The sequence below is a fragment of the Myxocyprinus asiaticus genome, chromosome 12 (genome assembly GCF_019703515.2).
Source record: "Myxocyprinus asiaticus isolate MX2 ecotype Aquarium Trade chromosome 12, UBuf_Myxa_2, whole genome shotgun sequence".
Taxonomy (NCBI): Eukaryota; Metazoa; Chordata; class Actinopteri; order Cypriniformes; family Catostomidae; genus Myxocyprinus; species Myxocyprinus asiaticus.
In genome coordinates, this window is record NC_059355.1 from 44,248,048 (window position 1) to 44,274,997 (window position 26,950).

General features: G+C 42.2%; 1 protein-coding gene across 1 annotated transcript in view; it reads right to left on the bottom strand.

Moving 5' to 3' along the window:
* LOC127449359 (tetraspanin-2-like) overlaps nucleotides 1–24,105 on the bottom strand; it is a 36,130-nt gene extending 12,025 nt beyond the window's left edge. The window contains exons 1-2 of the mRNA XM_051712725.1: nucleotides 23,878–24,105; nucleotides 20,233–20,335 (exon numbers count right to left, since the gene is read on the bottom strand). Coding sequence (XP_051568685.1) covers nucleotides 20,233–20,335; nucleotides 23,878–23,946 — 172 coding nt within the window. The 5' untranslated portion in view covers nucleotides 23,947–24,105. The remainder of the gene's footprint in view (nucleotides 1–20,232; nucleotides 20,336–23,877) is intronic.
* Between the last annotated feature and the right edge of the window lie 2,845 nt (nucleotides 24,106–26,950).

Here is a 26,950-nt window from a genome sequence, read left to right on the forward strand (position 1 = left end):
ATAGCCTGATTATCATAATGGACTATGATGCTTTTTGAAGTCCATTTGATCCCCACAGAAAGGCTGTGACCACGATAGAGTATAATTCGTGCAGGGCTGACGAAGCTGCTGATTCTGGAAGGCAGGTGAGCTCTGGGGGTCAGGTGGAGGCGAACCAGCGACCTTGGTAGAATCCCCCGAAGCCAACGGACGGGGCGGCATCGGTGAAAAGTTGGATGTATTCAGGGAATGAGAGGAAGTTCTCGTAAAAGAAGGTAAGTCCGATCCATTGTTTTAGGAATGTATCCAGAGCTGGAGGTCAGCGCAGCAGTATGGGTTTAGGGTTACTGTGTCGTTTAGCACAGCGACGGATGAGGTGAGGGTGAGGAGGTACAAGATGAAGGGGCGGCCTTGGGGAATGATGCGCGTGGCGAAACTGAGATCCCCGAGGAGGGAGAGGAGCTCTCGTTTAGAGCAGCTTTTGTTAGATAGGAGGTTGGACATGATTATGATTATCCTGTTGATTTTTCTTTTGGCAGGGAGGCTTGAAAGATGTCTGTGTCGAGAATGATACCTAGGAATTCGATGGATGAGGAGGGACCCGCTTTTTCTCATGGGAAATTGGAATTCCTAAATCAGCAAAAAGTTTCTGGACGGTACAGAGGTGGGCTGCGGGAGGGGCATCGGGGGGCGAGATAAAGAGGAAAACATCTAGTAGGTGAATTAAGTGGGGAACGGAGTAGTTATTTGACAAGATCCGGCAGATAGCTTCGGTCAATAAGTCAAAAATCTTGGGGATGCTTTTGCAGCCGAAAGTAAGGCAGACGGAAAAATAATAATTCTCTCGCCATTGAACTCCGAAAAGATGCCAGAAATCATGGATAGGCATTATTTTAAACGCTGAAGTGATGTCGACTTTAGCTAGCCAGGTTGCTTTTCCGGCATTTTTTATCATTTGGATGGCTTGGTCGATGCTGTGGTAGTGGAGAGAGAATTCTTTGAGAGGAATTAGGCTGTTAATGCTTGAGAATTGGGATTCGTTTTCATACAGAAATGCAGGAGAAATGTGCTGGGGAATACAGTACATCTTAATAAACAATGTGAAAAAAAAAAAACAGCATAAAATGATCTGAGAAATAAGAGCTTTGGCTCTGTGCTGCATACTGATATGCAGGAGAAATGGACTTGCAATCATTACTGAAGGATTCACTTGTGGTCATTCACTCCTTTGGAGTATGACTGCCCCCTGCTGTACAATATATACGTCAATAATGCTGAGAAGAAGCGAGAGGCGTTGCAGGACGATTATGAATGAGTTGGGACGTGGTGCATGATGTTAATTAACTCCATTTCATGTTGCAATTGCTTTTAGGACACTATCGGTTAGGTTTAGGTTAACTTTTTAGGTTAGGGAGGTAGGTTTTACTCATTACAAACTCTATATAACATTAACCTTAAAAACTTCTTATTAGCCTATCACACCATTTCACTCACTTCTGGCACCCCCCAATGGACATTTCACTTGGGAACTGCAGCGAAACGTGTAGTGAAGCACGTAATTTTGTTTAGCAAACATGTTGCCACGGTCACGTAATTTTCATGAGATCAAGCATTATTCTCAAATCAAATTTAATGATGATTCTCATGATTCTGTTTATTGTATTACATTGAAAAAAATACTATGATTTTACAATTATATTTGACATTTAAATCTATATAATTTGAACACATAGCATTCAATATCTTATTTTGGACATTCATGTTAAGCAAATCTTCCTGGTATTGATGTCATTCACCTCTTCTGGCCAATTAACTCACCATAGCAACAACTCAGCCACCCCAGACACAGGGCACTAACACGTCTGCTTTGCCAGAGTCACTTGAGACTGTTGTTGCTAGGATGGAGCAATCTCCCTTGTGGCCAAATATGTTCCCTTGCCACCATCTCTGTGGCACTTTAGACAAACTAGTATCATGCTAATTAATGAAAAAAGATAAATGACAATGTAACTAAATATGGTATCTGTTCCTTCTGCCTCGCAACTGGGCCTAACAAATGAAGACTTAAGGGGACAGTTCAGTCAAAAAAAAAAAACAAAAAAAACAAATGGGGGTGGGGGGGGGCCTTGTTCCATCCAATATTTTATTTTACATTTAAAGTATGGCTCTATTGACATTCCATTCTAAACTGATTCAAAAAGGCCACAATGCTTTGGTAGCAGCCAAATAGCACAGGGCTGAAGCTTTTGCTTTTCCATTAGCACTGAAAAAAGACAAGAGTCACAATATACCATAATTAATCCCCAAGGGAGAAAATAAGATGTTGTTTTCCTAAGACAGGACAAAGGAGATTTGGCATGAGTCCTCTGAGAGTCCAACATGCTGAAAACACGAAACCCCTCCACCACCACTCCTCCTGAATTCCTAATTGCCAAATGGATGGAAAACATGCCTGCGAAGCAGTCACCATCTTATATAAACAGCCCTTCTGCTCTTCTTATACTATAAGCACTCAACATCTCTAAATGGACAGAAAGCTCTCTATTAAAGCCAGGCCTTGTAATAGCCAATTCAGCTGGACAATACCCAAGAGTACGCAAAATAGTGAGACGTTGAAAATAAACAGCAACGGTGATTACCAATGACGTAAATGAGAATCTGAAAAGCAACGACATGAGCAATAGAAAACCATGGCTCATCTTCAACAATCTCAATGTTTACTGAAAAATCACCCTGTTGCCATTCCTTCCACTTTTATTATTACAAAGATAGTTTCTTCCCTGGATGCTGATTGATCCAACATGATCAACTGGGAAATCGACATGTTGCTACCAAAAGTTCATGTACCCTGAAATCAACCCCATACTGTCGAATTACAGACAAATGCAATACCCAATCAGAAATTTTTTCATCAATTTCAAGAGTGAATACGTTTCCCTCTAGCCTAGTACTACTGTTAGCATGTTGCGCGAGCAGCCTCAGAGACACTGGTTCTGGTCTTGTGGAAAGCAGGAAGTAATCGCATTCCCATAAACAATGGTGATCGTGAATCTCAAGTTGTATATTCCCTCTAAAATTAAATTTTACCCCACTGACAGTTAGGTTTAGGGTTGGGGATTGGGTTACAGAGTAGAGTCAATAAATTATGCATTCCTCTTCACTGTATTACAGCATTTACAACTAAATATACAGCTTGCTTTTGGCACCACTCGGTGGACATTTCACCCAGAAACTTGAGCTGATGCACGCCCATATGTTTAACAGCACTTCCAGCATTAGCCACTGGAGGGCAGTGATTGTAATCAATACAACATCCAGCTATGCTAACATACACAATATAAAGCGTGAAAGTATGTTTTACAGTGTTCACTAGTGTATGGGATCCTTGAATGGCAATCTGATGTTGTTTTTCCTTTTACAATTTTATAAAACAAACAAAAAATTCTGGCCACTTCCGTCGTTGTGGTAGATGTAATTTGGGTAGTGCAAATGTTTGCATTCATGTGGTATCGACATCTATGCATATAGGAAAAGATGGCTGTATTTGCTAAAGTTTTGTTTTTATTGATCATGTCTTTGGTTACATAAAACCTTTTTTTTATATATAGTTTTCAAGCAGTCTGAGCTGTTTTAGTAGATTAAATGACAGCTTCTAGCTAAATAACTTATACAACAGCGTGTTAATAAAAGGGAAAGCCTTTTCCCAGAGGGAATATTTTTTTTTTTTTTTTTGCTTAACTCTCTATCTTGTTTCCTGTTTTTGTTTCTATGCTTCTATGTCACTGCTAAATCACGTTTTGGCACATAGTTGTTTGCCAACTGATATTCTGCTGTTTCTGGGAACAGAACTTGTTTGTTCCTCTAACAAGCATTATACCAGAAAATACTTGTTATTTTATAGTGTCTCAGTGATCGCTCCACACTGCAGGGGTTCTCTCACTTCTGCTTTCTGCTCACTTTTTATTAATAGAGTCGCTATCAATTTTGTTTTATCATGTTATCACTGACCTAAATACATTTAATACAGTTCAAACTAACTAAACATTAGCAGGGAAAAGCAGAGTTAGCAGGCAAACTAGTGGCTTGTAAATTGTGAGTTTACGATAAAGCCACAAACTTTTAAAATTGTGCTATTAAATTGTTCATATTTCCTGTTATTGTTCAAAGTGACATATTTAGTTTTTCAATAATCTCAGTTTATTGTGCAGGGCAACTATAAGTAAGCCATTCGTTGGTTGACTTTTCCTATATTAAATACCAGAAACCAGCACTGCAAAAGACCAATGAGGTGTGCAGAGACACTAACTTTCCATCCTACAGCAGCTCGCCAACGGGCTTCTCTGGGGACTAAACCAGGGCTGAAGGGGAAATAACTTTTCTTTTAATTCACTGACACCAGTTCCATGTCCTCTCCTGTGAGAAATCAGCTTTAGCCATTAGTAGGAACTATCAGTGTCTCTGCTCATTCATCATGGCTAAAATCAATATCAGATACACCTATACTGAGGACATTAGGGTCCCATGATGCAGATGGAGAAATTTCAGCCTGAAATTGCTTTTGGAGCACAGTATACTTTTAATTTTAGGTGTTGATGTTGCGTCTATGTCTAAAACGGCAAAGTATGAGTTTCAATGCTTGTAACTTAACTATGCAGCCTGATCTCATGAAAATTAGATGACTGTAGCACTATTTTTGCAAGACGAAATTATGTGCTTCATTACACTTTTAGCTTCAGTTTCCCAGTGAAATGTCCAGCAGGGGGCGCCAAAAAAACCTAAACCTAATCCTAAACGATAGTGTCCTAAAAGCAAATGAGAGGTAAACAAAACAGACATCCTTACCCTAAACCAACACCTAAATCTAACCGATAATGTCCTAAAAGCAAATGTGGCATGAAAAGCACATGTTCCGAAGAAACGACATCATTTTGTGTCACTTATGCCACTTTCCTCTCACGTGTCAGCTCGTGAGCTTGGTTTGGCTCAAACCTCGGTCTTCCGAGTACAAAGTCAAACACTCTATGAGGTGAGCAACCATGCAAACTAATCACATTGGAATAAGTATGTAAATGTAGGTGGGTCTGTAATACAAGCATTAAAATGTATAATTTTTCAAATGATACGTTAAGAGTAAAAGTGTTTCGATATCATAATATAGCAGTGTGTGTGTAATAGAGCAAAAGATAAGTGTATATATAGTCACAATCAGCCGATGTACTCGTGATTTGTGTGACAGTGAATAAAACAAACCATTTTTGTAGCACCTCTAGTGTTAATTTCACCAGGAAGCTGTGGCGAAACGTAAACGCTGCACGTACATGGTACGTAAAACTCAGTTTGCAAAAATGCAGTTATATTAATGTTCATTCTATGAGACTAAGTTGGAAGAAATTATGGTATCAACTGTTGCAGATAGACCTAATGCGGACAGTTATTCCATCAATGTGCGCTACCCTGGAGGCTTTTGCTGTTGCGCACTGTCTCCATGATAATATCCACGTCTCCCACTGAACGCATTTAGATGTACTCTACAATACGGAACAGCCTTTCTGTGCCCCCACCAACCATGACTGAGGGTGGATTTTATGTCACGCTGCCCTGCAACTAACTCTTCATTATCTGTTTATCCAGAAAACTGCATATCTAGTTATACAACCAGGTTAGTGAGAACTATAAACCTAAAAGGAGAATGGTAAGTTGGATTGATCGAATTTGAATACGCTGTGTCATGGTACAAATTTAGGTGCTTTCACACTGGCAGTTTAGTTCGAAACAGAGCACGGTTCGCATGAAAAATTGGTAATGTGAAAGCTGTCATGCGGACCGGGGAGCGCACTGCGGTACCGAACCCAATACTACCTGTAGGTGGTGGTCTTGGTTCGGTTGCAATGGAACTGTAGCGCGATTCACGTGAATGTGAAAGCAACTCGGACTCGGGTGCGCACTCGTTCAGGAAGTAAAGTAACCTGCACATGCGTTTTTCATTCCTGAAAGTCCAAAAAAAGTAATGACACCACAATGACATACAAATACAGTCAACACTATAAATACTGTCTGTCTGTCTGTCTGTCTGTCTATCTATCTGTCTATCTTATAAATACTATATATAAATACTATAAAAGGTTATAAATACAGGGTATAATAGGAGATGACAATGGCGATAACTTCACCTGGCGGGCGGCTACGTGTGTTGGGCTGGATTGGAACCCTCCACCCCCCCTGAACCTTCGCAGCCTGACGATTGGCTCACGGCCACGCCCTGCCCCGATCCCTTTCTTCCCGGAGGTGCATGAGGAGCTCACGAGGTCATGGTGGGCACTTTTCACTGCCTGGACCCAGTCTCTGAGCTCCTCCACTCTCACTACCCTCGATGGTGGGGCTGCCAGGGGGTATTCGGCGATTCCCCAGGTGGATAAGGCGGTTGCGGTGCACCTGTGCCCGCAAAACACCGCCAGCTGGCGGGGCCGCCTGAGACACCCGTCCAGCACCTGTAGGGTTATGTCAACTCTGGTGACTAAGGCCTGCGGTGCCGCTGGACAGGCGCCTCCACCCTGCACACCATGGCTCTTCTGCAAGTGCATCAAGCCAAGGTGCTAAGAGAACTGCACAAGGGTAGTTCTGACCCGAGATTGATGCAGGAGCTGTGCTCGGCAACCGAACTCACTCTCCAGGTGACGAAGGTCACGGCACGGTCTCTTGGGCAGGCGATGTCCACACTGGTGGTCCAGGAGCGCCACCTATGACTCAACCTGGTCGAGATGAGAGAGGATGACAAGGCACGGTTCCTTGAGGCCCCCATTTCCCGGGTCAGCCTGTTCAGCGACACCGTCGAGGACTTCGCCCAGCAATTCTTGGCGGTGAAGAAGCAGACGGAGGCTATACAGCACATCCTGCCCCGATGTGGCTCAAGACCCCGCGCCCCGTCTGCTCGTTGCCAAGGGCGTCCTCCTGCAGCAACAGCGGCCCGGCCCTGGCATGGAGCCCACCGCAGGAAGCAGACACCATCCGTCTCACGGCCGGCCGCCAAGAACTCAAGGAAGGCTTTGAAGGGCCCCTGAGACGGGCGACCCTGGGACGAGGAGACCCGCTTCTATGGAGCTGGTGGACAGACCACTTCATCCTGCGGTGGAGGGCCGGGAGGAGAATCTTTTGTCTCAATTTTCGCCATATGCCCAAGAGGCTGCGGTACCCAAAACTTCAACAAGAGTGGTTTTCTTGTTCCCTGGGTCACATGTCAGGTGCGCACGGCCGTCGTCACGACCACCGTCCACCGTCCCATTTTGGCAGGTTTGGCCCACACCATGTTGGTTCTGACGGACTGTGGGGATGATATTCCTCCTCCCCCCTCCTCGACCAATCTTATGGTGGGTGTCAGTAGCCAGGTAAGTGCTTCGATGTCTCTGGACTCAGCACGGCCACGGGGTTTGAGCCATCTCGACGTGGCACCTCAGGCTCCGCCCCGCCACGAGGCCCCACCCACCGGTATGTCTTGGTTCCCCTCGCCCGGAGTTTGGACATGTGGCTCGCGCTATCCAACCCGTCGCGATGGCTGACCCGGACCGTCCAACTCAGCTACGTGATTCAGTTCACCAGGCGCCCGCCCAGGTTCAGCGCCGTCTGCTTCACCTCGGTGAAGGGCGAGAACGCTGCTACCTTGCGTGCGGAGATTGCTACCCTTCTACGGAAGAGTGCGATAGAGTCTGTCCCTCCAGCAGAGATGAAGAAGGGGTTTTACAGCCCCTACTTCATTGTACCGAAGAAAGGCGGTGGGTTTCGACTAATCTTGGACCTGCGAGTACTGAACCGGGCCTTGCACAGACTCCCGTTCAAGATGCTGACGCAAAAATGCATTTTAGCGAGTGTCCGGCGTCAAGATTGGTAGACCTGAAGGACGCGTACTTCCACGTCTCGGTCTTACCTCAACATAGACCCTTTCTGCGTTTTACTTTCGAGGGCCGGGCGTACCAGTACAAGGTCCTACCCTTCAGCCTGTCCTTGTCCCCTCGCGTCTTCACGAAGGTCGCAGAGGCAGCCCTTGCCACGCTAAGGGAAGTGGGTGTCCGCATCCTCAATTATCTCGACGACTGACTAATCCTAGCTCACTCTCGGGATGTGTTGTGTGCGCACAGGGACCTGGTGCTCATGCACCTCAGCCGACTGGGGCTTTGGGTCAACTGGGAAAAGAGCAAGCTCTCCTCGGTTCAGTGCATCTCTTTTCTTGGCTTGGAGTTGAACTCAGTCTCGATGACGGCGCACCTCACGAACGAGCGTGCACAGTCGGTACTGAACTGTCTGAAGGCTTTCAGACAAAGACAGCGGTTGCACTGAAATTTTTTCAGAGGCTCCTGGGGCATATGGCATCCTCAGCGGTGGCTACACCGCTTGGGTTCAAATCATATCAAATCAAATCACTTTTATTGTCACACAGCCATATACACAAGTGCAATGGTGTGTGAAATTCTTGGGTGCAGTTCCGATCAACATAGCAGTCGTGACAGTGATGAGACATATACCAATTTACAATAACATCAAATTAACACAACACAATTTAAAGTCTAATATACACATAATTACACACAACACAATATACAAATAATAACATACACACAATATAGATACACATTATTCAATAAAAAATATATATATAGTATAATAGAATGTACAGTAGGTTGTATTGTACTGTATTGACATTCAGGCTGTCGGTTGATAGTAAGTTGTTAAGAGAGAATATAATATAATAATAATATAATTTATGACAGTCCGGTGTGAGATATAAGAGTAAGAGTAATAAAATGCAGTGCTGATGTATTTTGATCGTGGGAGATCAAGAGTTCAAAAGTCTGATTGCTTGGGGGAAGAAGCTATCATGGAGTCGGCTGGTGCGGGTCCTGATGCTGCGATACCGCCTGCCTGACGGTAGCAGTGAGAACAGCCCATGGCTCGGGTGGCTGTAGTCTCTGATGATCCTCCGAGCTTTTTTTTCACACACCGCCTGGTATATATGTCCTGGAGGGAGGGAAGCTCACCTCCGATGATGTGTCTGGCAGTTCACACCACCCTTTACAGTGCTTTGCGGTTGTGGGCTGTGCTATTGCCATACCAGGCGGAGATGCAGCCAGTCAGGGTGCTCTCTACAGTGCAGGTGTAGAACCGTGTGAGGATGTGGCTGTTCATTCCAAACTTCCTCAGCCGTCTCAGGAGGAAGAGGCACTGATGAGCCTTCTTCACAATGACTTCAGTGTGGATGGACCATGTGAGTTCCTCAGTGATCTGGACACCGAGGAACTTGAAGCTGCTGACTCTCTCCACTGCTGCTCCATTGATGGTGATGGGACTGTGTTCTCTGTCTTTTCTTCTGAAAAAGTTGATGCATATGAGACCGCTTCAGCACTGGCTTCAGACTCGAGTCCCAAGATGGGCATGGCATCGCAGGACACATTGCGTGGTCGTCACACCGATCTGTCACCGCCTCTTCAGCCCTTGGACCAACTTTGCATTTCTATGGGCAGGGGTTCCGCTAGAGCAGGTCTCCAGGCGTGTCGTGGTTACGACGGATGCCTCCAAGACGGGCTAGGGCGCCGTATGCAATGGGCACACAGCCACAGGCTCCTGGACCGGCCCGCGGCTGCATTGGCACATCAACTGCCTCGAGTTGTTGGCAGTACTGCTTGGCCTGCCGTTGATCCAGGGCAAGCACGTGTTGGTCTGGACGGACAACACGGCAACGGTAGCGTACATCAACCGTCAAGGTGGTCTACGCTCCCGTTGCATGTCACAACTCACCCACCGTCTCCTCTTTTCGAGTCAGCAGTTCCTCAAGTCACCCCCCTTGAGGTGAAGACATGTGCTTTTGACTCCCAGTCGTGTTCACAAGCTGTGATCCCTGGATGACTTTCCTCCTTAGCCCTGTGGCAGACGAGTTTGTGGAGAAACTCGCTGCCGGCCCAGTACGTGTGCTAATTTGGCCCTGTACTGGGGTAGGTGCTCCACATGTGCTTGTTCCCCATTGGTTATGTTTCCACTCTGCAGAATCAGACCACCCCGTGTAGACACACTGATGAGGAAAGGACTATTTCAGGCTGCTGGGTTAGTATCAAACTGTTAAAGGCTGTGGAGAAGGGTTATGATTTAACGAAGGTGGACGAGGTGTGGCATTTCCCTCAACGATCAGAAACCTTGTTTTGTGATTATGTAAAAAAATTTTACAGTACAAACAAGAGACCAGTGGATTCCCCATGCACATTGTGACAGATGCAGACAAAGAATCTTACATCGATGATTACTTTGAGAAAGAGGGGATTAAGCTGAATCTTGACAAGATAAGTCTTAACCCTGCACGCCGGTCTATTAATAAACTTCTGCTGAACTCACTTTGGGGGCGGTTCTCTATGCGCGAAAATTTGCCTTGCACGGAAATACTTTCAGACCCTGAACAGTTGCCCAACACATTTTTGCTGATGGTTATGACATTAAACACTTCTCATTCGTGTCAGACACTGTTGCACTAATTCAGTGGTGTTACTCGGATGGGAAAGGCGGTCAGACCCGTGACATTAATGTCTTTCTTGGTGTGTTTACAACTGCACATGCGTGTCTAGAGCTCTATGAATTAATGGATAAGCTGGGGGATAGGCTGTTGTACAGTGACACAGACAGCATCATCTTTACTTCTAGAGACGGCGCCTGGGAGCCTCCATTGGGGCCTTACCTCAGTAATCTGACTGATGAGGTTAGGGATGGGGATCACACTGTAGAGTTTTGTTCAGGGGGCCCAAAAACATACGGCTACCGCACTGCAAAGGGTAAGGTATGCATGAAAGCCAAGGGTATCACTCTCAATGCTGTAAACTCAAAAGCCATTAGGTTAGACTCTCTGATTGGACTTGTTGATCACTATGTCATGGGGGAAGATAATAGTCGTCATATACTGGCATACACCGATACTATTGTGAGAAATAAAAAAACACTTCACACTACACAACAGGTCAGTCGTTAAAAAGTTTAAGGTGTTGTACAACAAACACGTGCTGCTCCCTGATTTCACCATGCTCCCATATGGATTCTGACAATCTTTTTGGACATAGGGGTGTGCGAGACACAGGTGGTTTTGATTTCAGATTACAGCATCCGTTTTCATGTGTGATATGCGGCCCTTCAAACTCGGGAAAGTCATATTTTGTAAAAATGTTGTTGCAAAATGCTGTACGGTTGATTTCTAAACAAATTGAAAATATTGTGTATATTTATGATATTAAGGTCAGGAGACTGTGATGGCCACTCCAGAACCTTCACCTTTTTCTGCTGCAACCACTGGAGGGTCAACTTGGCCTTGTGCTTAGGGTCACTGTCATGCTGGAAAGTCCAAGAGCGTCCCATACGCAGCTTTCATGCAGAAGAATGCAAATTGTCTGCCAGTATTTTCTGATAACATGCTGCATTCAACTTGCCATCAATTTTCACAAGATTCCCGTGCCTTTAGAGCTCACACATCCCCAAAACATTAGTGAGCCACCACCATGCTTCACAGTGGGGATGGTATTCTTTTCACTATAGGCCTTGTTGACCGCTCTCCAAACATAGTGCTTATGGTTGTGACCATAAAGCTCTATTTTGATCTCATCATTCCAAATGACAGTGTGCCAGAAGCTGTGAGGCGTGTCAAGGTGTTGTTGGGCATATTGTAACCGGGCTTTTTTGTGGCATTGGCACAGTAAAGGCTTCTTTCTGGCAACTCGACCATGCAGCTCATTTTTGTTCAAATATTATGGTATTGTGCTCCTTGAAACAACCACACCGTCTTTTTCCAGAGCAGCCTGTATTTCTCCTGAGGTTACCTGTGGGTTTTTCTTTGTATCCCGAACAATTCTTCTGGCAGTAGTGGCTGAAATCTTTCTTGGTCTACCTGACCTTGGCTTGGTATCAAGAGATCCCCAATTCTTAATAAGTGATTGAACAGTACTGACTGGCATTTTCAAGGCTTTGGATATCTTTTTATATCCTTTTCCATCTTTATAAAGTTCCATTACCTTGTTATGCAAGTCTTTTGACAGTTCTTTTCTGCTCCCCATGGCTCAGTATCTAGCCTGCTCAGTGCATCCATGTGAGAGCTAACAAATTCATTGACTATTTATACACAGACACTAATTGCAATTTAAAAAGCCACAGGTATGGGAAATCAAACTTTAATTGCCATTTAAACCTGTGTGTGTCACCTTGTGTGTCTGTAACAAGGCCAAACATTCAAGGGTACGTAAACTTTTGATCAGGGCCATTTGGGTGATTTCTGTTATCATTATGATTTAAAAAGGAGCCAAACAACTATGTGGTAATAAATGGCTTCATATGATCACTATCCTTAAATAAAAATAAGTCATATTTTCAAAATCAATGCCAAAATTTCACAATTTCTGCCAGCGTATGCAAACTTTTGAGCACAACTGTATATTGTACAGAATTTATTTTGCCAGGGTAAATCCAGCAGGGCTATCAGCTTAAACACAAATGATCTGATGTTGTTTAAAAATCCCAGAGACACCATTCAGGTCAATGTACTAGGAAGGCAAATGTATCCCGGGAGCACAACATTTTTTATGGAATGTTATCAAGATGCAACCAACAAACCTTTCGGATACCTGATGATTGATTATAAAACAAAAACACCCAAACACTATCGGCTCAGAACAGATTTAGTTTCACCACATCCTGTAGTATACCTCCAGAAAAGAAGGTAGTGAAAAACTGTTGGATGGTGAAAATGTCAGCTAGAATTTGTAGAAACATTACTCTTTTAAAATTATTATTGAAAGCAACACCCAAACAAAGACGGGTTATTTTACAGTCTGCCACAGACGAGCTCATTGTGCCATTGTGTGAAGTAGCTCTTAATGTAATCTACGGCAATATACCACTCACGTCACAACAATACCAGAAGCTAAGAAGGAGGAAAAGCAAGATCAAATTTGTTGCAGATAAGAAGATTGGGGTTAAAAGAAAGACGGTTGATAAACCAACAGGGTGGATTTCTTCCCCTCTTAAGTGTCACAATCCCTTTTATCTGCAGCTTGGTTGCTTCTAGATAACTTTGGGGATGGAGTATGCAGAGAAGATGTTTTTAGTTCCACAGCATCAATTACATAAACTAAAGACTGGTACCCACCGCGAGTCTATTCAACAGGTTGTGGAGAATGATTTGGACATTACTATAAGAAGTATTTGTGTACAGTTTTGCCTTTTCATAATTGTCCAAATCAGATCTGTGCAAAATACGTCTTATAGTCATGTCAAAATCACGCTGTACACGGCAAATTATCGTGCATAGAGAACCGCCCCCAAAGTGAGTTCAGCAGAAGTTTATTAATAGACCGGCGTGCAGGGTTAAAACTTATCTTGTCAAGATTCAGCTTAATCCCCTCTTTCTCAAAAGTAATCGTCGATGTAAGATTATTTGTCTGCATCTGTCACAACGTACACAGGGAATCCACTGGCCTCTTGTTTGTACTGTAAAAATGTTCTAACATAATCACAAAACAAGTTTTCTGATTTTTGAGGGAAATGCCATACCTCGTCCACCTTCGTTATATCATAACCCTTCTCCACAGCCTTTAACAGTTCGATACTAACCCAGCAGCCTGAAATAGCCCTTTCCTCATCAGTGTGTCTACACGGGGTGGTCTGATTCTGCTGTTCCGCACATGTGCGGCAGAGCGGAAACATAAGCTTACCACCAGTCCTATAGGGAAGGACGGGGTGAAGCAGTTTTCGCGGGGTTAGTACTGTGGCTTTGACAAATCCATAATAATTTTCAAGAGGTTCAAAATCCATGAAAATTATTTGGGGGTGTCCTATGTAACCTACACTATGATCTTCATGAGTTTGGTTACCAGTTTCTATAGCAACCCCTGGTTTTAAATTCTAAAATATTAGCCAACTTTCCATAAAATGTCAGTGACATCTTCGGAGGGGCTTTCAGAAACACTTTGTTTTTAACATGGTCATAACCAAGACTAACCCGTCATGGCAGGTTTGCGTTGATCCCCCTGGTCAAAAAAACTATGTCATCATAATATCCAGTCTTTAACCTGTAAGGTACATTTGACATCTTTTGATCGCTTGTGAAATCTCTATCGCTTTGCCTTCAACAGGATATTCGATGATGTGTTTCTCACTATCTGTCGCCGTTGTTTCACCATAGTTGAGAATGAACGCAGCATCTTCCTCATTAAATGTGTACCATGACACAGGATATTCAAATTCGATCAATCCAACTTACCATTCTCCTTTTAGGTTTATAGTTCTCGCTAACCTGGTTGTATAACTAGATATGCGGTTTTCTGGATAAACAGATAATGAGGAGTTAGTTGCAGGGCAGCGTGACATAAAATCCACCCTCAGTCATGGTTGGTTTTTACATGAATGTGTGCGACCTATGTAAGTCTTTTGTTTTTATGGTTTTTGTACATCAACCAATTCTTTCTGGTCGATCCATGACGCGAATTTTGCAGGCCATCCGAGCCAGCGAACCAACACTAACGTTTTCCGGCCTTGTTTCTTCTTGTCCAAAATCTTTTCCACTTTAAATGTCTCGTTTTTGATCACAAATATTTTTTGTAATTCCTCCTCATAAAAAAACGCAGTCAATGACATCGCCGTCATAATCACACAATCTGTAGACAGGTGGGTTGCGTAGGATGCACACTGTTATAGTGAAAAACTCCTGCGTATAATTTTTTAGTGATTATTACAATGTGTACAACATGTATATATTTAGCTACTGTGAAAATGATTTTGAGCTTATTATATTTGTGTTGCTATTTTACAACACTGGTTGAGTCAGGTAGCATTTTTTTCATGGGTGGGGGGACACATTGCACTTCTCACATGTGCCCAAATGGAAAACTAATACTAATAGAGATATAATGTCTTTGATTATTCACTATAACTAAGTTCTAAATGTGTTTTAATTGTTAACATTTTGAATTTAGACCTGAATTGAATAAATTACTACATTCTAGTTGTAAAAAATGACACTGAACTGGCCCTGGGCTTTGTTTATTAGTCAGAAACAGTTGGGCAGAAACAGGTTTTGGAATGATTTAGGTGATGGCTCTTGCATTGGAATGAATGATTTAGGTGATGGTTGTTGCATTGTCCTGGGACAGGTGGGAATATTCTAAATGGTTCTAAATGTTTTAGCTGATGGTTGTTGCATTGGAATTAATGCTCTGGAATGATTAAGGAGTGAATAATACAATATTTTGTGAATATTGTATGAATAGTTTTTAAATAATTACTACTTTTCCAATTTCAGAATGCCACCAGCAAGGAAAGGACCTGTGTATAGTGTGTAGGATGTCCTTGCTATCATCCAAAACGGAGAGAGTGACCTTGAGTTGGATTCAGATGACAGTGATGCAAGTGATAGAGAAACAGATGAAGATGCCGGTGAAGTGGACAAAGAAAACCAACGACCCACTGAACCCACTGACTGCCCAGATGATGACTATGAGGTCATTGAGCTACAACCAAAGAAACCGACCATGCCCTGTGACCGGTATTGCTGGCTAAATTCAGTCTAAATTCAGTTTTGTAAAAACATTTTTTCCTGTTTTCCTATATTTTTAATTAATATATAACAATTCATAAAAAATATGACTGTTGTGTGATTATTTTTCATGATATATATACAGTTATGGGGCTACATAAGCAATCAACTGTGCAAATGAACACTTAGTTGTTCTGCATATTTGTTCAGACAATGCAAGTACAAATACAGGATTTCTGCTGCCCTCCCTGACCACTGTTGAAATATTACAACGTGTCATAAAAAAATTACTAAAATGTAAAAACTTTTAAAAAACTTGTTTTTTTCTGCATCAGAGGCCTCCTACAACAACATCTGAAAGGTACATTTGTTTTTTGCTCATTTATTTAAAAATTTGGCCTTTACTGTCTGTTGCCATTGTTTCACCATAGTTGAGAATGAACGCAGCATCTTCCTCATTAAATGTGAGGAACATAAACAACTACGGAAGCCCTGAACCACAAGGTGGAAAAAAAATAAAATAACGGTAAAAAATATATAAAATAGCGTCTCAGTTCCTTTCTGAGCCTAGGTCTTAAATTTTTTTCTCTCTTCAAAAAAAAATTTTTTTTCTCTCTTCAAATTGTTTTGCAAAAGTGTCTGCATCGGGTGGTGTCCCTCCCAAGGGGAAGACACTGCGGAGACCACACCCCACCCAAAAAGAGGGGGGGAAGATATCACATGGGGTCGCCTTCGGGGAACCAGCACATGTGGAGCACCTACCTCAGTACAGGAGCTCATTAGCGCACGTAATGGGCCGGTCAACGAGTTTCTCCTCAAACTCAACTGCCAGAGGGCTAAGCAGGAAAGTCATCCAGGGATCACAGTCTGTGAACACAACTGGGAGTCAAGAGCGCACGTCTTCATCTCAAGGGAGGGGAAAGGTGCTATGCGCAAGCGGTACACCCGGCCAGTTGTCCCGGAACTTATCTGTTCGTGCCTGCCAATACACGGGACAAGATCGGCTCAACCCAGAGATTGTAGAACCTTGCAAAGGTGTTGGGTGTTGCCCAGCCTGCTGCTCTGCAGATGTCTACCAAAGAGGCACCACTGGCCAGGGCCCAGGAGGCCGCCACACTCCTAGTGGAGTGGGCTCGTAACCCACACAGGGGGTGGCTCGTCCTGAGCCTGATATGCCATCGCGGTGGCATCAATGACCCAGTGGGCGATCCTCTGTTTGGAGACAGCGCTTCCTTTCCGCTGTCCACCAAACCAAACAAAGAGCTGCTCGGAGCTTCTAAGGCACTGCGTGCGATCCACAGCAACGCCAGGGCTGGGTCTGCCTCCTCCTGGGGCAGCACTTGCAGGTTTACCACCTGATCCCTAAAAATCATTAAGTTTGCTGATGATACGACGGTGGTAGGTCTGATTACTGACAATGATGAAACAGCTTACAGAGAGGAGGTGCACACTCTGACACACTGGTGTCAGGAGCACAACCTCTCCCTCAACGTCAGTAAGACAAATGAGCTTGTGGTGGACTTCAGGAGAAGAGAAAGAGAACACAGCCCCATCACCATCAATGGAGCACCAGTGGAGAGAGTTAGCAGCTTCAAGTTCCTGGGTGTCCATATCACTGAGGAACTCACATGGTCTGTCCACACTGAGACCGTTGTGAAGAAGGCTCATCAGCGCCTCTTCTTCCTGAGATGGCTGAGGAAGTTTGGAATGAACCGCCACATCCTCACACGGTTCTACACCAGCACTGTAGAGAGCATCCTGACTGGCTGCATCTCCGCCTGGTACAGCAATAGCACCGCCCACAACTACAAATCCCTGCAAAGGGTGGTGCGAACTGCCAGACACATCATCAGAGGTGAGCTTCCCTCCCTCCAGGACATATATACCAGGCGGTGTGTGAAAAAAGCTCGGAGGATTATCAGAGACTCCAGCCACCCAAGCCATGGGCTGCTTTCACTGCTACCATAAGGCAGGCGGTATTGCAGCTGGAGCGGTCTCATATGCATCAACCCGAGTGGTGTGGCCACCACTGAGGATGCCATATGCCCCAGGAGCCTCTGAAAAATTTCAGTGGAACCGCTGTTCTCCGTCTGAACACCTTCAGACAGTTCAACACTGACTTCATGAGTCCAACTCCAAACCAAGAAAAGAGATGCTCTGAACCGGGGAGAGCTTGCTCTTTTCCCAGTTGACCCGAAGCCCCAGTCGGCTGAGGTGCCAGAGCACGAAGTCCCGGTGTGCACACAGCAACTCTCAAGAGTGAGCTAGGATTAGCCAGTCGTTGAGACAGTTGAGGATACAGACACCCACATCCCTTATGCGAGGGGACAAGGACAAGCCGAAGGGGAGGACCTTGTACTGGTGCGCATGGCCTTCGAAGGCAAACCGCAGGAAGGGTCTGTGTCGAGGTAAGACCGAGACGTGGAAGAGCACGTCCTTCAGGTCTACCACCGCGAACCAATCTTGATGCCGGACGCTCTCTAGAATGCGTTTTTGCATCAGCATCTTGAACGGGAGTCTGTGAAAAGCCCGGTTCAGTACTCGCAGGTCCAAGATTGGTCACAACCCACCGCCTTTCTTCGGTACGATGAAGTAAGGGCTGTAGAACCCTTTCTTCATCCCGGCTGGAGGGACAGAACCTGGGCGGGTGCCTGGCGAACTGAATTGTATAGCCGAGTCGGATGGCCCGGGTCAGCCATCGTGACGGGTTGGAAAGTGCGAGCCACGTGCCCAAACTCCGGGCGATGGGGACCAAGGGAATGATCACGTCGGACATACCGGTGGGTGGGGTGGAGCGGTTGGGCAGAGCTCGAGGTGCCCGTGCTGAGTCCAGGGACATCGAAGCACTTACCTGGCTCCTGCCACCCACCGTAAGATTGGCCGAGGAGGGGGAGGAGGAGTCTCGTCCCCGTAGTCCACTGGACCCAATCCCGTGTGGGCATATTTGTGCCAAAGCTGGGCGCACAGGGGCGGGGGGACCGCTGCTGGAGCGCCATACCTGTAAAGATGGAACGGTGGACGGTGGTCGTGACGACGGCCATGCGCACCGGACATGTGACCGAGGGATAAAAAAAAAAAAACGCTCTTTTGTTGAATTTTTGGGTACCGCAGCCTCTTGGACATGCAGCGAAATTAAATGAAAACTAAACAAAAGATTCTTCTCCCGACCCTCCACCGGGGGATGGAGTGGTCTGCTCACCAGCTCCAGAGAAGCGGGTCTCCTTGCCCCTGAGTCGCCCATCTCAGGGGCGCTTCGAAGCCTTCCTCGGGTTCTTAGCGGCCGGCCGTGAGAAGGGTGGCGTCTGCTTCCTGCGCTGGGCTCCACGTCGGGGCCGAGCCTGGGACATAACTCCTCTTCTTCCCGGGCTCCGAATGAGAGGTCAAACTCACCCTGAGACGAGCCAGCGATGTCGTCCGAGCACCTGACCGGGCAAGCGAGCATGCTAGGGAAAGGGAGGTCTGTGGGGGGATACCCGGCGGAGGTGGTCCCAATGAGGTCCCCACATCGCCCCCAGTGCTAACTGGCACAGCTTCATGCCCGTAGGTAGAAGTACCGAGGCGGGGAGCCACTTGGGTGGCTTGCTTTCTTATGAATGCAAGCCGTGACTGCAACGTTGCCATGGTCATGTTCCGCAATGAGGACAAGACCCATCCACGAACGATGTCTCCGCGTGGGCAGCGCCCATACACATAAGATAGCGATCGAGAACAGGGGTGTTCTCTGCACTCCATGGGTGCAGAGGGGGAGAAGCCACTGAAATGTGCCGTAGAATCCAGCAGATGAGGTGAATGAACTTCGCGGATGAATTCAGCTTCAATGAAAAGAACCACTCGGCTCCGAAGAGAAAATCTGAATGAATGGTTGCATACCAGCTCCTTTTATACCAGTATGTCCAGGGGAGTGGCATGCAATTCCACTCGGCAATTCTCACTGGCCTTTTTTAAAAAAAGCAGAGGTGTTTGGGGCTCCCAAGGGTGACCCCTAGTGTCACTACGTCGACACAACGTTGAGTGAGTGACAGATAGGGAACCATTGACATCCGACAACTGGCCAATACATCCCAGGAAGAACATGTCCAAACATGTTCTTTAACATGTCTGGACTATCTTCTACCTGTCAATCACGAGTGACGGGGGGGGGTCATAAATCACATGTCACACATACCTGTCAATCAGGGGTGACAGGAGGGTCATAAATCACATGTCATAAATCAATCAATTTGACATTTTGACACATAGTATAGGTTATAACTACTTACATGATCTGCTTCCGTATTATTTGAACTTTAATAAAGCTATGACACATTAAATATAACTGCATTTAAGATGTAATGCCGGGGTGTTCCCTTTAGAGACAAGTTTTGCTTCAGCGGATCGGCAGCTCCAGCTCCACTTATTCCAAAACGAGAATGCTTCTGTATTTACTTATTTTGTATTTTTGCATTATAATTCCCTCATACTTTGCGATCTACATCACCTGAAGCTGTTTGGAAAGTTTGGAGTGCATTTGGACTGTGAGCTGTGTAATTCTTCCTCTCCTCAGTCAGGCGTGAGCTGCAGTGCTGCTCTCGCGAGTCATCATTAGAGTTTAATGTGATCTCATGTTACGTTAAATAAGATCAAACGACTATTCAACAACGGAAATTTTTGTCGACAATTTTTTATTGTCGACGTTGTCGATAACGTTGACTAACCGTTTCAGCCCTACTCACCAATGAAAAAGTTTTCAGGGGCATCATTTTCGCCTAGGAGGGAGGTCGTGTCTGGATCAAACCTCAGCCATAATCCCACCGCCAACACCAGTGAGCCTGACAACTGGAAACAAGAGTAATACAAATAATACAAACTTTTTATTTTTCTAAAAAAAACAAACAAACAACAACAAAAAAAAAAACATACAATGAAAGTGAATGGTGTCTGAGGCTGTCATTCTGCCTAACATCTCCTTCTGTGATCCACAGAAGAAAGAAAGTCATACGATGGTCATACGAGTAATTGATGACAGAATTTTCATTTTTTTGGTGAACTATCCCTTTAACAAGAAGAGAATGCTCTTTCTGTGACTTCTGCTGCTTTACTCTGTAACTTGTCATTGATTTAACATTCTGGAACAGACCTATTTAAGTACAAACACATGAGTGTTGAGTTTCAGAACAGGATACTTTGTAATTTTCCCATCACCGTAACTCGAGGGATAACCTTGACGAAAATAGTCCATTGATTGAAATTCTATAAGATATAAAAGCTGTTGTGATGTCTAGAAACAAACTTTTTGTCCATTTGTAAGGACACCAGTGGTGAAGTCTATTTGTCTTTTTGTTGTCCTTCTGTCTTCAGTGGAACACAAAAGGAGATTAAGTTAAATTAATGTTAGGGACGGACAGCCTCAGTCACTATTTACTTTCCATACAGTGAAAGGGAATCGAAAGTCATTCTGCCTGGGTGGTTTTGTGTTCTATGGATCATAATTAAAAAATCCAGCTGAAAAGACAGGGGGAAAAAATGATACATTTTGTGTCCACATTATGATTTACCCTTTGAAATTGTCAGTGAAGAACATAAATTATAAGAAAGTTCATAATCCCATAGTACACCGTAAAAAAATTTGTTGTAAGGTAACATAAAAAAGTGATTTATGGTAAAATCCAAATAAAGAGTTTTCAGTCCGTTAATTTTTTTTATTTTAACTGATTTAATTTACCTGACAAATTAGGTTACACCATCGAAAGTCATTTCTATGGATTAGATCAAGCAGAAATAGATCTTTGGGGTAACAATCACAGGTTATTAAATTTTGTTCAGTGTAGTGTTTGTTTTCATACTTAAAGTTGGATTTTCTAATATTTTAATAATAGTTTATTATAAACTACTTTTCTAGATGTTTTATCCAGAGTGTTCAGTCTGTTTTAGATTTTTTTTTTTTTCATCTGGAAAGAACCACAATCTAATTAATCTACTAAACATATTAAAAAGATCAGATTTACAAACTTCTAAATCATAAACAAAGACATCTTATTGACATCCAAGACCTTACTGACATACATCTTATTGAGGTATTGCAGATGAGTAAACAACATAAAAAAACATGTCTTTCAGATGTAAACACACACATCAAACAGACGTCTGGGTGATGTACATGTGCTATCAGGGATACATCTCCAAGATGTCTGTTAAAATCGTTTCATCTGAAAAACATCTGCTAAACATCTTAAAAAGATCAGATTTACAACCACTCCACAACCACAAAAAAAAAAAGAAAAAAAAAAAAGAGTGTCACGTCATTGACCCAAATATTAACTTTAATTTTGGTCTTTTCATCACAATGTTACCACAAGACTGGCTTCAGAAGACTTGGAATATAGCACACCAATCATAACAGTACAGCAACTATGAAACCATGCAAAATATGAAGGATTACATTACATTTTCCATGGAAAAAAGAAAGTCGTATAGGTTTGTAACAAAATTCTTAATGGGTAAATAATGACAACTTTCGTTTTCGGGTGAAACATCCTTTTAAATATGTTATTCTCAGTTTGTGAGGGCGTACTAAAAAAACGACTATGGGAAACAAACATAAACAAATGGAGTCGCAATAAAGCTGCACATTTTTTTTAAATATCGGCTATTATGATTCTGAAATATTTTGTTCACTAGAATTTGAGACACAGCCATCTGTCATCTGTCACCAACTGTACAATTATTTTGTAAGGCAGAGAGACCCCCCAAAAGACTGTAACCTATCAACTAAAACACATTTGTGCCAATGTAGGAAAAGCATCATACAGATGTTGTCCAGAGAAACAGGTAACAGCAAATGCATATCGGGTCCCCAATATTCAAATATTAATAACTGTTCATGCATTTAATCGTAGAGCAATGCATATACACTACCGGTCAAAAGTTTTGAAACACTTGACTGAAATGTTGCTCACGATCTTAAAAATCTTTTGATCTGAAGGCGTATGCTTAAATGTTTGAAATGAGTTTTGTAGACAAAAATATAATTGTGCCAACATATTAATTTATTTCATTATAAAACTAAAATGTAATAATAATAAAAATAAAAAAAAATGTTTTTGAAATTGATGACTTGGACCAAATAATAAAGAAAAGCAGCCAATAAGTGCCCAACATAGATGGGAACTCCTTCAATACTATTTAAAAAGCATCCCAGGGTGATACTACGGAAGCTCTGAACCGCAAGGTGGAAAAAAAAAACCCCCGGTGAAATAAAAAAAAAATTGTCTCAGTTCCTTCCTGAGCCTAAGTCTTAAATGATTTTCTCTCTTCAAAAATTTTTTTTTTCTCTCTTCAAAAAAATCAGCATTTTACATCGGCGTAACTGTCTAGCTCATGTTTAGACAGACCAACAATATTTGGATATTTATTTGACATTCTTCATCTGAAACTCTTCACTTCTGCAGTAGACAGTGTGTTTCAAAAGCATAGACAACTTGTTATATTAAAATATATTATTATAATTAAATTCCACCATGAAATTCTGCACATGACATCCCTGTTCAGTCGCGAGGATTTAATTTATAAATAATCTTTTCGTTTAGAAATTAGATTACTTACAACAATATTAACATTACCAGATGTACCCCTAACACTTCTAAAGGACAGACATAATAATAATTTCCCCAAGTTTCCTGTTTTCCTCAATACATTCCTTCGCTTCCACCATGTAACACTGAGCAAACGGCATAGATGGTTTAGAAAGACCAACAATTTCAAACAAAAAAATAACTCCAGTTGTTACACGACAACGAATGCCATATCAAACATATGTAACCTGATTTTGATTAAGGTTTGCAAACCCTTAAATAAATAATAGTGGCACCTGGTGGTCAAGGTTGGTACCGCATGCATTTTTGAATTGAAGAGAGAATAACATTTTTTGAAGAGAATAAAAAATTTTGAAGAGAGAAAAAACAAATTTTTTTGAAGAGAGAAAAAAAAATTTTTTTGAAGAGAGAAAAAAAATGTAAGACTTAGGCTCAGGAAGGAACTGAGACACTAATTTTTTTTTTTGTTTGTTTTGTTTTTTTTTTCCCCACCGGTTTTTTTTTTTTTTTTTTTTTTTTTTTTTTTTACCTTGCGGTTCAGAGCTTCCGTATGATACCTCAAGAAGTTGGTTGAGAAAATGTCAAGAGTACATTCTAGGCAAAGGGTGACTATTTGAAGATGCTAAAATATAACACAGTTTTGATTTATTTTGGATTTTGGAAATAAATAATAATAAAGAATGGGTAAGTGTTTCAAAACTTTTGACCGGTAGTGTAGATGTGACATCATCAAGCATTTATTTTGCAAAGCATATCTGTTATTTTTAAATTAAGTGCAACACTTACCCAGAATATGAAGTTGAAGACAAAAAGCAGGTATTTCACGCATTTCATGCCGCCTTGCACTTTGCCCATCCTGTCTGTTGTTTCGCTCAGTGCCTTCGGCGTTTCAACTAAAATGTTTGCGCGAATCTACAGGCCTGTCTCGGAGATGTTAGTCAGTAAAAATATTTCTCGAGCACAATTCACACTCGCAGACGGACAGCCAACAGCAACGCTGTTCGCTTGAACAGTTTGTCAAGTGAGCGAGAGCACAGATCAGCACCGCCCATTGGTCCAGGAGGACACGGTGGGCGAGTTCATTGTTTTTTCCCGCGTTTTACTCTGGCTGCTGTACTGCCTCTGTTGTCGGTACTTCTTTCTCATCGTAACCGGTTACAGACCAGTGTATGTTTCCAAAAATACAGGGGACAAATATTTCACATACACCCAGACAAAAACAGACAGACAGACAGACAGATAGATAGATAGATAGATAGAAGAGTGACAGACAGACAGACAGACAGATAGATAGATAGATAGATAGATAGATAGATAGATAGATAGATAGATGGACCGACAGACATATATAGACAGACAGACAGGTAGATAGATAGACAGACAGACAGGTAGACAGACAGACAGGTAGATAGACAGATAGATAGATAGACAGACAGATAGATAGACAGACAGACAGGTAGATAGATGGATGGATGGACCGACAGACATATATAGAGAGACAGACAGACAGATAGATAGATGGATGGATGGACTGACAGACATATATAGAGAGACAGACAGGTAGATAGATAGACAGACAGACAGGTAGATAGATGGATGGATGGACCGACAGACATATAGAGAGAGACAGACAGGTAGATAGATAGACAGACAGACAGGCAGATAGATAGACAGACAGACAGGTAGATAGATAGATAGATAGATAGATAGATAGATAGATAGATAGATAGATAGATAGATAGATAGATGGACCAACAGACAGACAGACAGATAGATAGATAGACAAACAGACAGACAGACAGACAGATAGATAGATAGATAGATAGATAGATAGATAGATTTATATATAATATTAATGTTTAATAATATTAATATTTTATAAAAAATAACAAAATATATCTTATAACAGTAAAAAATATTATCAGGAAAATATTCACTCTGTATCAAGTTGCCAGCATATCTTTTTCTAGGCCATGTTAGTGATGTTAGACATATAAACCTGAAGAGAAACATTTTCAAATCAATTCAAATGTTTTGTACAGCACCATTCACAAAGAATATTTTTCCAAAGCACATTTATTGCTTTAAAGCCTCCAGTGAGCAAACAACATGTTGACAATGTTGAGGAAAAACTATTCTTGAAAGTATGTACGAGAGATAAACACTCAGAAACTACATATGTAGAGCTGTTTTTATTTCTTACAGATAAAAATGTTGGCTGTCAATAGAATAAAATAATCACTTATTTATTTATTTATTTATTTATTTATTTATTTATTTATTTGTTTGTTTATTTATTTTGCACACTTTTTTCTCTGAAATCTTTTTGTGGACTCCCTAACACCCCCTTGCAGACCCTTTATGGTCCCTGTACCCCAGTTTAAAAATACCTGGTCTAATGTATTGCTTTTAGAAAGATAAATGTTCCCCAATTTAGAAGTGTAATTTACAATGCCTTCATGATGTGGTCAGACATTGAGGGTATTCATTATTGAGTCTCTTTCATAAGGTTTGTCTCTTTACACAATACATCAGTCACAATCACTGTCATCTCATTGGTCAGAAGATGCCATTGTCCGTTGTGTTTGGGGTTAAGCTCAGGGCATGCCAGATGATTGCCATAGCTGAGATAATCTTTCTTACATCTTTAGCAGAGACTGTCAAGGAAAATAATTACATTTTATTTAAATTAGCCTACGGGTGTATTTATACTTATTTATACATCCTGTAGCAGTGCAAAAATACAAGCCAAAGGCATTAGTCATAAGTAGTTATATACTTTAAAAAAGTTGAGTCTTTATATTTTGGAATGTCCATCTTTATTGAATTGTGCTTTGGTTTTGTAGTGGACTTTTAAAAATGATCTCTCCTGTTGAAGATGTAAACTTTAAAATTCTTTCATACAATGATGCCAAAACACAAGTGTTGTCAACAAAGAACAGATTAATATTGATGTAATTGTACTACCTCTTGAAATACAACACACTGAACTGAGTTTATAAAATATTGTAAAGCTGTAAAAGCGTATAAGTTGTACTAACCTTATAGACTTGTCCATCATCTGAGTTAATGATCTCACAAAAAAAAAAAATTCTAAATATGGCATTCTTGGCAGACCTTTGAAAGGATACAGACCCACAGTCTGTTTCAAAGGATTTGGAAAGACAAATACATCAGGTTCATTGGTTAAAATATTTTTAAAAATCAAGAAGACATACATTGGATTAGAGCCATTCATTGGTGTTAAATTTAAGTATATACATATACGTTGATATTTTATACATATGTTTCAAAATTACAGTTAATTTCTGTAGGAGTAAAACATTTTTAATATGGAAAAAAGTAATGAGTGCACCTTTAATAATAATTTTGAAACTTATGTATAAAATCATGACTATTGACATGAATTATTTAGATGAAGACTCCAGTCATATCAGTAACCTTATAAAAGCTGTTTAATTCTACATGGCGGGTCTTCTCATGGGGGCTGCCATGTTGTGATCACATGACCAAACCGCCCTCTTATTGGACACTTTTACTCATGGATTAAATTAATCATTGTTGAGTGAATACGTTTTGCACACACACACACACAAACACACAAACACACACACACAAAAAAAACGTAACATCACAAGGACAGTTTGTTAAATATGAAATAACAAGTGTCCATTATTGGAATTCGAAACTTTATGAAATATCAATGTTGTTTATGTCATATTTGATCAAGTTCAGTATAAATAGTTTTTATTTTAACTGTTGTACTTTATTTAAATGTACTAAAGTACGTTTCATGAGTGACGTAATATCTTGAATCGCCTTAAATTCTCACTCTTCTGACTTCTAGAAGGGAAATGAA